Here is an 11,122-nt window from a genome sequence, read left to right as displayed (position 1 = left end):
GTATAATTTTAACTGGTAACTCTGGAAATCATGGAAATTGGAACATCAGTTTACTGGTCTAACTGGTCATACTGATCCAGTAAAAAATTTTACTGGTCCAGTTAAAAATTAAACTGGTCTTGAATACTAGAATTTTTTACTGGTCTTGTTTCTGGTGGTTGTTACTGGTCTCACTGTTCTTTATACTGGTCTCAGTGGTCTTCATACTGGTCTAACTGGTCGAACTGGTCCTCTTACTGGATCAGTTTATTACAAGCATTTGGTTTGTTATATACCATGGCCAGTGAAATGTGATGGAAAAGATAGTTAGTAAATTAATCTTTCTGCTGTTATTTTGAATGTGATGTATGAAATTACACATTTTCATTGTGAATTAGTTCACACACTTATTTTGAAGGTGTTCAAACAACACAGTGCTATTGCAAGGATATTCCATTATAAATCCTGATTTTTCTTAAAAAACAGGAAGTATGCAAATGAGGTAAACCACATGATCAGCATCATCAGAATTACTGGTATTACTGGTCTTGACCAGTTTAATGTCAAATATTGAATTACTTTAGACCAGTTGACTATATGTCCGAGGAATACTTCTTGCTTTGATCTTAATAATTATTCTGATGTTAATATCAATACTTGATAATTATGATAATATTAATGATAATAATTACAATATCAATAACAATAATAACAGTAATAAGAACGATCAAAACAATGATCATAATAATCATAATAAGAATAATTGTGATGATCATAAGAACAATGATGATAACAATGATAAATGATAACGATAATAAGTTTCTCTGAATTGTAAGATTAATTTTTCATAATTTGCAAAATGATCCGACTTGAAAGTCATTATTTATTGGACCGGTAACCAGAATGCAATTGTTTGAACTGGTCTCCAGGTCATATTTACTGGTCCAGTTAAAAATCAATTGGTCCATTAAACATATACTGGAAACCAGTAAAAATCTACTGGAAACCATTTATTGGACCAGTAACACCAGTTTAATGAAAATCAATTTAACCGGTATTACTAATTGCTTCAACTGGAATGCAATTGTTGGAACTGGTCTCCAGTTGATTTTTACTGGTCCACTTAAAATCAACTGGCCCAGTTAAAATATACTGGAAACCAGTAAAAGAATTACTGGTCTAACTGGTTTTCCTTCTGGGAAGTTCGTGCTCGTTGCGTATCTTCTTTTACTAGAATCGCGCAGATTCGCGGGTGCGCAGACTTGGGAGACCGCGCCGACATGGTGGAACTGACCATATGCTATTTTTTTCTAAACGAGAATGCATATTCATAAATTGTTATTTGACAATTTTGTTTGTCTGCCTTTGTTTATAGTGGGCATTTTGCAAATTTCCTGTTATAAAATAATGAATAATATAGGATTTGTATAGCGATGGTGTCCACCTTGCTAGGTGCTCAAGGCACTCCTATATTACCCTGGCTATAAGCAAGTATAACGATTCCGGTGCGCACAGCTTTTTAAAGAATTACTTCCTGCCGGTGCCCAATTACTGTTGAAAAAAAATTGTAACACTAACGGATTTCCATAGAGTTACAATTTTTTTATACGGTATTACCATAAATGATAATAAAGCAGTGAGAGGTGGGACTTGAAGTCAACAAAAACTTAGTCTGTATTCTGAAGTCGGGTTTAACTTAAACTTAGGTTTAAAATTGTGGTTTATGTATGGAAAGCCAATTGTTGCATAAATCACTAACGGTATAGAGATATCATATTTCAGCTCATTTTTGCTCTTTATCATTCATAATTGTCTAGGAAGTATAAATAAATGATTGCCTTCACCTTCGATGAATCAGGAAAGAGCACAGCAAACATACGACTTAATACAAATTTTGACTTTTTTGGCTTCCCATAATTTTAGCACAGAGTTAGTCCATGGTCTAAGTTAAACCTGACTTGAGAATAAGGGCCGTAATGTCTAAATTTGCAATGACAGCGAAGTACTGGGATCCCTTTAACAAAATTTGCTTTAACAAATGTTCAATAACAGTTTAAAGCTACTGAAATGTTTGATTTGAATGGGAGATATTAAAACTTGATATAGAAGGCACGTATAAGTACCGTTTCTTTCAATATATCATGCATGATTTTTATGGGTCTTTTTTTAATTTAAGAATTATGACATTCCGTGAATTGTGGAAATGTCGCGCAATACGTAGTGTTTATTGCTTGTGATTCGTTGCATCCCAACTCATTTGATTCAGGAATGTTAAGTGCAATCCTAATATGTGTTGAATTTTTACTACGTTTGCCATCTTTTTACTTTTTGTAGCTTGCATAGTTTTACCGCTTTTTTCTGTCCTGATTGTATAGGCTACATGCCTGCTTTCAAATTTGATTGCGCAAATAGTGTTCAATTGATTGAATTTGCCAAAAATTGTTGACAACACTGATTCATAGAGCAAAACAACTCGCAGTGTGACGTCATAAAGCTGGCTTCCGTAACATTTGACTCAGGTATGGCATAATTAAGTGTGTGACGTAACGAAACAAAAATTATGGTCACATTTATTACGGGAACTGGTCCATGTAAGTCTTAAGGAATTGCCATCAAATTGATTTTATGAAAATTTTGTGAAATAAGAAATGCATTTTAACGAAGATTTGGAGAGAATCTATCAGGGAATGTGCGATTTATCGGTTAGCAAATTTTTGTGACGTCAGACGGGAGAAGGTCCATAGGCGTAAAATTCAATCTTTCTTTTCTGACGGTTAAGTCCGAATACCGATTTAACACGTGCTTTCAATACTTCATCAGACATGCTTGTGAATGTAACTATTTTCGGTCATAATGGACCATAAAACTGATTTCTCATTTAGAATTATCTTATCACGGGGCTGTTGTTCGAATGTGACGTCACGAAAATTGTTTTTCTGTTCATAGACGGATTTTCATGGATCTAAAAAAGTTTCTTTTATTTTTTTTTCTCAATAAAAACAACCTCATTTCACAGTGGACTTCCTATGATCAAACAATCGTTGTGTAACACGAAAGATTGTTTTTATTCATCTCTATTTCTTTTTTTATTATTTCAAACTACTCGAGGAAAGAGGAGTATTGATTTCAAAGTAGTTAATTTCGTCCATTTACTTTTTTCTATGGCTCGCTACAAATAAGATTATCATACATACTATTACAACAGAGAAATTATTTTAAAAACAATTCATGATGTTTTATCAAAATATATTACTAGGAATGATACTGCCTTATTACTATCGTTAATATGATATAAATGCATGTACATGCAGGACATGTACTTAAAGGAGAATGAAACCATTGAAACAAGATAGCTTGTCTGAAAACAGAAAAATCAAAGAAACAGATCAACGAAAGTTTGAGAAAATTCGGACAAATAATGAGATAGTTATGAGCATTTGAATATTGCGATCACTAATGCTATGGAGATAGCAAATTGGCAATGCGACAAAGATGTGTGATGTCACTTGTGAACAACTCCCCCCACTACTTTAGTATATACTTCACTTGAATTGCCTCTTTTATCACATCTATCCATAAATCATACTGTTCTTTCTACATGAGGGCATGTAATACATATTTTTAAAGAATACATCATGGATAAAGAGTTTGTATCATCATAAGAAAAAGCAAAAAGAGACATTTTGAGGGTATTTTATAGTCCACCAAAGGGAAAGTTGTTCATCAGTGACATCACACATCCTTGTCGCACTGCCAATGTGAGGATCTCCATTGCATTAGTGATTGCAATATTCAAATGCTCATAACTTTCTCACTATTTGTCCGATTTTTCTCAAACTTTCTTTATTCTTATTATTTGATTTTTCTGTTTCTACACAAGCCTATTTGTTCCAAAGGTTTCATTCCCCTTTAAGAATATAACCAATAAACAATTCTTACGCGTATATACTACTACATCGCACGGTACACAGTGCAACGAACTTTTATTGTGCAACGCATCTTTACCAAAGAAATTAAGCCACCGTGCAATGCACGTTTATTTTGTGTATAGCTGCTTTTAAAGATCACCTACATGCAGTGTATTCACGCAGTGTATCGTGCGTGTGAATACGTGATGAGTCACAATGTTAAAATGCTCGAATTTTACATAATTATATCGTGTGAAGATACGGCTCAATGGATTTGTGCACATATTGACACTGAGAGTGTTCACATACAACTGGAGTGTGTTAATATGCATGCATGAATCGCATTGTGTTTTACAATGTCAATATACTGTTAACACACTGTGCGCGCACAGTCAACACACTGTGAATTACACACTGTGCACTCAAACTTGCGTAGATCATGCAGCAGGTTTAAAGCAAACCTGCAACCTAATGAGCAACTCTCAGTGTGTCCACATTGTGTTCAATGCTGGATACACTGAACACACAGTTAACGCACACTGTCAATACACAGTTAACATACTGTGAACACACTGTGTACTAAAACTTTAGATCGTGTTGGTTTAAAGAAAACTTGCAAGCTAATTGAGCAACTAGCTCGTCTGTGTATTCACAGTGCTTTCGCAATGTGTTCAACACCGGACACACTGTGAACACACGGAACACACGGTCAACACACTGTGTCCTAAAACTTGCATAGATCATGCAGCCGCTTTAAAGGAAACTTGCAACATTAAGAGCCACTCGACAGCATGGCACAGTGGTCGGTGGTTGGCCTATAGTCCTTGGCTTTTGAATGGGAAAGTTGTGGATTCGAATCCCAGTATTAGTCTGAACCTTGCTGGATTGAAACTCAGGACAAAAGACCGAACAAAGACTTTTAGTCTCTTATTTTTTTTTTATATAGCGAGCCAATGGTGTGTTTAGAGATTTTATGATTTATTCAAAGACTTTTCATACACTGTAAAATTTTTGAAGCTCGTTGATTGTTTAAAACAAACACTCCAACAACAATTTGTGTAAACTTTTGCGAAATTATTTTTACTTTTTCAACAATTTTTTTTACTGTAAACCATAGTTGTTACACTGACGGGCTTACACAACGTGCTTCAATATTTTAACAGCATTTTTAAATGAACAAGACAGGGATTGTTGCAGCTATGCGGAAAAAAAAAGTCGATTGGGACGTAACAAATAACTTCTTAGTTTCGCAACCATATCTTTTTAACGATTGTAAGTGATGCATGTGACATGTTTTACATTGTTTGTTTTTATCAAACATTAACTTGTTATGTTAGATTATATTTAATTAAACTATTTTCTGTTTGAGTTGAAAAGTCATAATTTCCCTATTATACGCAGTAAAAATACGCTTACAACAAATTATTTCAATCAATTGTTTAAACTTTTAAGCAACTTGTTCAAAACTTAAAAAAAATAGTTGTTAAATTGATGAACTTAGATAATGTGCACATAATTTTAAACACAATGTTAAAGTGTACGAGACAAGTATATTTAGGCCTATAGCTGGTCTATGAAAAAAAATCGAGTAGGGTGTAAGAAATTGGCTCCTCGGTACCGATTGCAAAATGATTGTTATTGAATGATATGAAATATTTAATTTTTAGCAATAATTTATCATGTTTATTTTTAATTAAACTGTTTTCTTTTTCAGATGAGAATGCACCCCCCCACCCCTAATATGGGCGATTTCCTTGCTAAAAAAATCAGCCCATTTCCCCTACTGTTCAAACAAACGAGGAACTTCATTTTTTTGTGGTAATAATAAAGTACTACTGGGTAGTCCTGTAAAAAAATTACAACCAACAAGAATATGTTTTCCATTGATGAATTAGGGGTGAAAATGTTACGTGTCGTACGGGACATTTCTGAGTCCCGTACGACACACAGCATTTTCACCTTTAATTCACTCGTTCTCATTTTCTGCTGGTTATCACTTTTTCATATCACTACCCGCTTCAACTTCATCGTTAGTTTTATTGCTTAAGCATTCAGCTAATAGACTATAAATTTTTGTCAAAATGCGGGTCAAAATGTCCCGTATCGTCCTTATAGGGACCTCTTTATGGACTTCTAAAAGGGTTTCATATTGCTTAGCCAATAAGCAAGTTTTCCAATAATGTCAATATCAAAATATCTATGTAACGGGAAATATGTGGGAAAAGAACAGCTTCCATCTTGTGTCATGAACAAATATTATACAGGAAACATAAGACATTAAATCAAATAAACGGTACCTTGAAAGTGACATGTGTGTGTGTGTGAGTCTTCATTCTGTTGTGTTTATGTTGTCGATGGTGAATGGATATTAACATATTCCGAATTTATATAGCGCTTAATACATCGGAACGACTCTAAGCGCTTTACAGACATATTATTACCCCGGTCATCGGATCCTTGCATGCCCGCATACAATGTATGCCCCCTTCTCCACTCCCTGGGGAGCATTCCAACAAGAGTTCCAAGACTCAATTGCTAGGCATACTACATATAGGCTTTCACATCCTACCGGGTATCCATTTAACACCTGGGTGGAGAGTGGCAAAGTGTGGATTAACGCCTTGCCATAGGACGCTAGGCCATGGTGGGATTCGAACACACGACCCTCTGATTACAAGGCGAGAGTCAGAACCGCTACACCACGACGTACGATGTACGAGTTACATTTTCAATATCAGCGAGGTATATATCATCAATTATTTTGTCAAGAATATGCACACGTTGGCATCAGTAACGTGAGGGCAATGGAGACAACCTGCGTGGCAATGCCGGGAATCGAATCCTAGGACTTCCATGGTGTAGTGAAGTGTCTTAGAACACTCGGCCAGGGCTCCTCGCCTAATGATGGCGTTAATCTGAGAATTAGACCATTATTTTTGGCTGCACGGGCCTAATCACAACTGGCAGGCCATATTCATTCGAGCCAACCCATTGCTCAATTTTTAAACTTGATATTGCTGATCGACAAAATGAATGAATATGACTGACAATCTACCGCTGATTCTAGGGAGGGTACCTACTTCCTTTTTCCAAATTGGAAAGATATATCACCACTATTGAACTATATTTTTCCTGGCGGAAGAATTAGGGAAATTTTACTCTCTCAAGTGACGAATTTGGTCCCGTCAGGTGTAGTCTTCATAAATTCTGGTTTATTTTTTTAAATGAGCTGGTCGAGGTACCCTTTTCTGGTCAGATATGGAATGTCAGACATTTATCCTATCCACTGGTAGTAAACATTCAACCCTCGAATTTCCTCCTTATTTTTATGAATTCTTTTTGAGTGCCACTTTAACACACGAGTCTATGATAATTTTAATTAGGCCTGTGAGCCCTTATGTTCATCGATCAAACAGATACACAGGTAGACCAAAAGCCTCGGTCTCTGTTATGTTGGTTGTTCAGTTGAACTCCGTTGGCTTCACTCACCAAATACAGAGACCGAAGTTCCAGCGCGACAGCCGAGGTAAGTCACTGTTTTTGTTTCTTTTAACTTGATTTTCCCCGTTTTTTTTTTAATGCCAAGAGGGATTACTAACTTGCATTTCGGTCGCGTTAATTTGCAAAAATTTGATTCATTAAAGACAAAAATTGAAGAGCGCCGACGGGGGGGGGGGGGATTTTGCATTGTAAGTCCCCTAATGGTGGCTGCACGATAGCGAGCCGTGTGTGTACGAGGAGAAATTTAAAAAAAATTAAAAACTCCTCGAAACAGACGGCTGCCAGCTGTCTAATACACAGACATCCTCACAGAACGATTCATCTCATGCCATTGGAATCATCGCTATGAGCCGATCATTAAATGTTTGTGGAGAAGCCTTAATGTCGGACTCTAATAAATTAGAAACATAGTCACGCGACAGCCACCGAAGTTACTATAGCAACTCCCATCATTGTTTCTCCATGAGCGTGACATTACGAGTATGGACATGGAATTGGCAAATGAGCTTAATATTTCATAAAACACAGATATAATTAGTTGTGTTTCTATGGGCACCGACTGGATCCGATTTGGCATTTAATTATTTTTTCTCGGATATACGCCCGTACCTGTCTGTAAAATGTAGGTGACCAACAAAGTTACAACCGTTTGATATACAGCTAGGAAGTACCCCCAACAATATTTAATGAATGATATGAGTGGGAATTCTAGAAGCATAAGAAACGTAAACCCACGTGAATATCCACGTAAAATCCATTAAAAAGCCGACTTTGAAGTAGTCTCGACGATTTCAATTAAATTCTATTCTCCGTCGTATCGTACTATCGATCCTGTAAGTGTGGAGAGTCGTGGACCAGCGGATTAGTCTTCTGTCTTTGAAACAGAGGGTCGTTGGTTCGAATCCTAGCCATGGCGTAATTTCATTCAGCAGGAAATTTATCCACATTGTGCTGCACTCAACCCAGGTGAGAAAGGGAACCCGATAGCCGGGGTAATAATGATAACATTGCCCGCTGAAAGAACACTTTTCAGAACTGAAGTGGTTTTCCTGGATAAATTTAACCATATCATCATTATTAGTAGTAGTTGTAGTAGTAGTAGTAGTGGTATTACGTGCGTACGCCAAAGCCAGGTGAGCGCGCAAATCCGGGTGTCCAGGTTCTCGGATTTGCGCGCTCACTCGGCTTGGGCTTAATCACGTACGTACGGGATAGTATGATACGACGGAGAATAGAATTCAGTTGAAATCGTCTAGAACTAAACTAACGATTTCTGCTATCGATTGCCTGCAGCTGGGAGGGGTTCTGCGGAAAGTTCAAAGCCGTCTCTCACGTGACTAACTTCCCGCTCCTTTGGAACCAAGTGGCGTTTTTTAAGCAGATTCAGATAAAAAGACGTGTTGGTGTTTCATTCGCCTGATGAAGCCAGCATTGGTTGGTGAAACGTCGCGATGCGTCGTGACTACAGAAAATTGTGAGTTTCAACTTAACTATTTTCAGTAAAACTAAATTTCCTGTAAAACTAAAAGATTTCCAACTGATTAATACCATAAGGAATACGATTTGTTTCGGTACACTACCGTTGTTCATATTTTGAGACGAAAACAGTGGTGGAAACAATACGTATTTCATTGTGATCTGCGCTACGACTGACAATGCGGGTGCCAACGTCTTCTTGGAAGTGGACTTTACAGACGTTCTGTATGATTTTGATATGTAGCTGGTTGGTTTCCGTCCTAAACAAACGCACATGCCAATGCAGTACATCTTCTAGAACGCCGAGAGAAAACGCGGTAATAGGTGAAAGAAAAAATGAAACTGATCAATCTATTGTGGCAGAGAGACGAAGGAAATGTGAAGGAAAAAACGAAACGGATAAATTTACAGTGGCTGAAAAAATATCGAAGCCCGAACAGTCGAAGAGAGAACTTCATGTGCCAGCACTTGGATGGCTGAAGCGGGTCAAGTGGATACCGGGAGCTAGGGCAGATGAATACGATTTTATACAGAATCCTATCGATAAGTGCAAGGTAGGAGATAATAATAAGCGTGTCACGCTGCTTGTCCTCGTAAAGTCAGCAACTTACCACTTTGCTTTAAGGGACAAAATCCGAAATACGTACGTCATTGGTATCACCAAGTATAATATGTCTGCAAAAGTGGTTTTTAATCTCGGATACCCGGACAAGGAAAAGGAACAGGTAAAAATCAACGAGGAGGCCAGACTGCACGGGGATATTCTACAGGCAGACTATGCCGAACATTATTATAATCTCACCAAAAAATTCGTCATGGGTTTGAAGTGGGCAGCGAAATTTTGCGATTGTGATTTTGTGATGTCGACGGATGACGACATCATGGTCGACATCGTGACCCTCGCCAAAGACCTTCAAGGTCTTCCGTTAGAGGAACGTACAAACTTCGTTTCTGGCAAGCAGAATGGAAACCCCGTTGATCGGAATGAATACAGCAAGTGGTATTGCCCGAAGGAACTGTACCCCGAGGATAGGTACCCGCCCTTTCCCCTCGGACATGGAATTATTTTATCGCATAAGGTTACACAAAAGCTTTATGAAGCTTCTAGGGAGTTGCCGCCCGAAATTCCATTCGATGATGTCTACTGCGGGATACTTTTAAAGGCGCTGGGCATTGAAATAAGAGACAGGGTAGGTTGGTTCAAAAAACTTCATCCTCAAAAACGGCCCGTAGATTACGTTAAGTTACAGCTACAAGCAGACACCATGAATACTGCCTGGGAAGAGTTTGAAAAAAATCTTTAGAGACAATCATGACACAAAATAATGGCATTCAATTTGAAAAAAGCCCTTCCATTTCTGTCGGACCTGCAGTTTCCTTAAAGGGAACTAATGCATATTTATTAAAATCATCATACTACTCAATATTTATACAAAATAGGAATTGTTGAATATGTCGGGATTTATTGATTATTGGTTTCCTAACTATTCTTCTATGATATATTTTGCTCATGCTGATCTTGATTGTTCATTGTTCCTGACAGTCCTAGCGTTTCAAGCAATTGCCAATCTTTCGATTCGTTATATATATATATATATATATATATGTGTGTGTGTGTGTGTGTGTGTGTGTGTGTATGTGAGGGTGTGTGTTTGTAAAGCTTTTCATGTACAACAGCTTTTTGGCAACTCTTTTTATTTAAATATTGTAAAGAAATGGATGAAGAGAACAATGGTAGGCGTAGCTTAAATCAAGGTTCCCCAGAGCTATTTGGAAAAATTGGTGATGCCGAAAAAATGTCTCTGCTGGGAATCGAACCGGGGCTTGTCATTGTTCAAAACTCACCTTCACCCGACTAAGGAAAATATAATTGGTATAGTGTCGAAAATTTGTCTATCTGACGGTCAATCGGATCGGGCTCATCCTAGCCACTAACCCGTCTCTGTGGTCTAGTGGTTAAGGCACCGGCGTTCAAAGCTGGGGCCCTGGGTTCGATTCCCGGCAGAGACATTTTTTCGGCATCACCAATTTTTCCAAAGGGTAGATATCTCTGGGGAACCTTGATTTATAAGCCACGCCTACCATTGTTCTCTTCATCCATTTCTTTACAATATATATATATATATATATACTTTTAACAAAAAGAAGTGTAAGTAATCGTTCAGAGGAAATCATTAGTCAACAATGATTCACGGGGGAACCCAGGTGAGGAATCAAGGGAAATCCAACAAGCGTGGAAGCAAACTTATTTAAAGGTC

At 37.4% G+C, this 11,122-nt stretch overlaps 1 protein-coding gene across 1 annotated transcript; it reads left to right on the top strand.

Annotated features, from left to right (window-relative positions):
• Window positions 1-9,535: 9,535 nt before the first annotated feature.
• Window positions 9,536-10,413, top strand: LOC121422004 (beta-1,3-galactosyltransferase 5-like). Its single transcript, XM_041616807.1, has 2 exons — window positions 9,536-10,054; window positions 10,408-10,413. The coding sequence occupies exons 1-2, from the start codon at window positions 9,536-9,538 to the stop codon at window positions 10,411-10,413; spliced, it is 525 nt and encodes a 174-aa protein (XP_041472741.1).
• Window positions 10,414-11,122: the final 709 nt, after the last annotated feature.

Source organism: Lytechinus variegatus, chromosome 9, assembly GCF_018143015.1.
Source record: "Lytechinus variegatus isolate NC3 chromosome 9, Lvar_3.0, whole genome shotgun sequence".
In the NCBI taxonomy this organism is placed as follows: Eukaryota; Metazoa; Echinodermata; class Echinoidea; order Temnopleuroida; family Toxopneustidae; genus Lytechinus; species Lytechinus variegatus.
This window is presented reverse-complemented; position numbering and strand designations above follow the sequence as displayed.

Bases quoted from the DNA above. Each gene is read 5' to 3' on its own strand.
- LOC121422004 (XM_041616807.1), top strand. From the start codon at position 9,536: ATGTCTGCAAAAGTGGTTTTTAATCTCGGATACCCGGACAAGGAAAAG.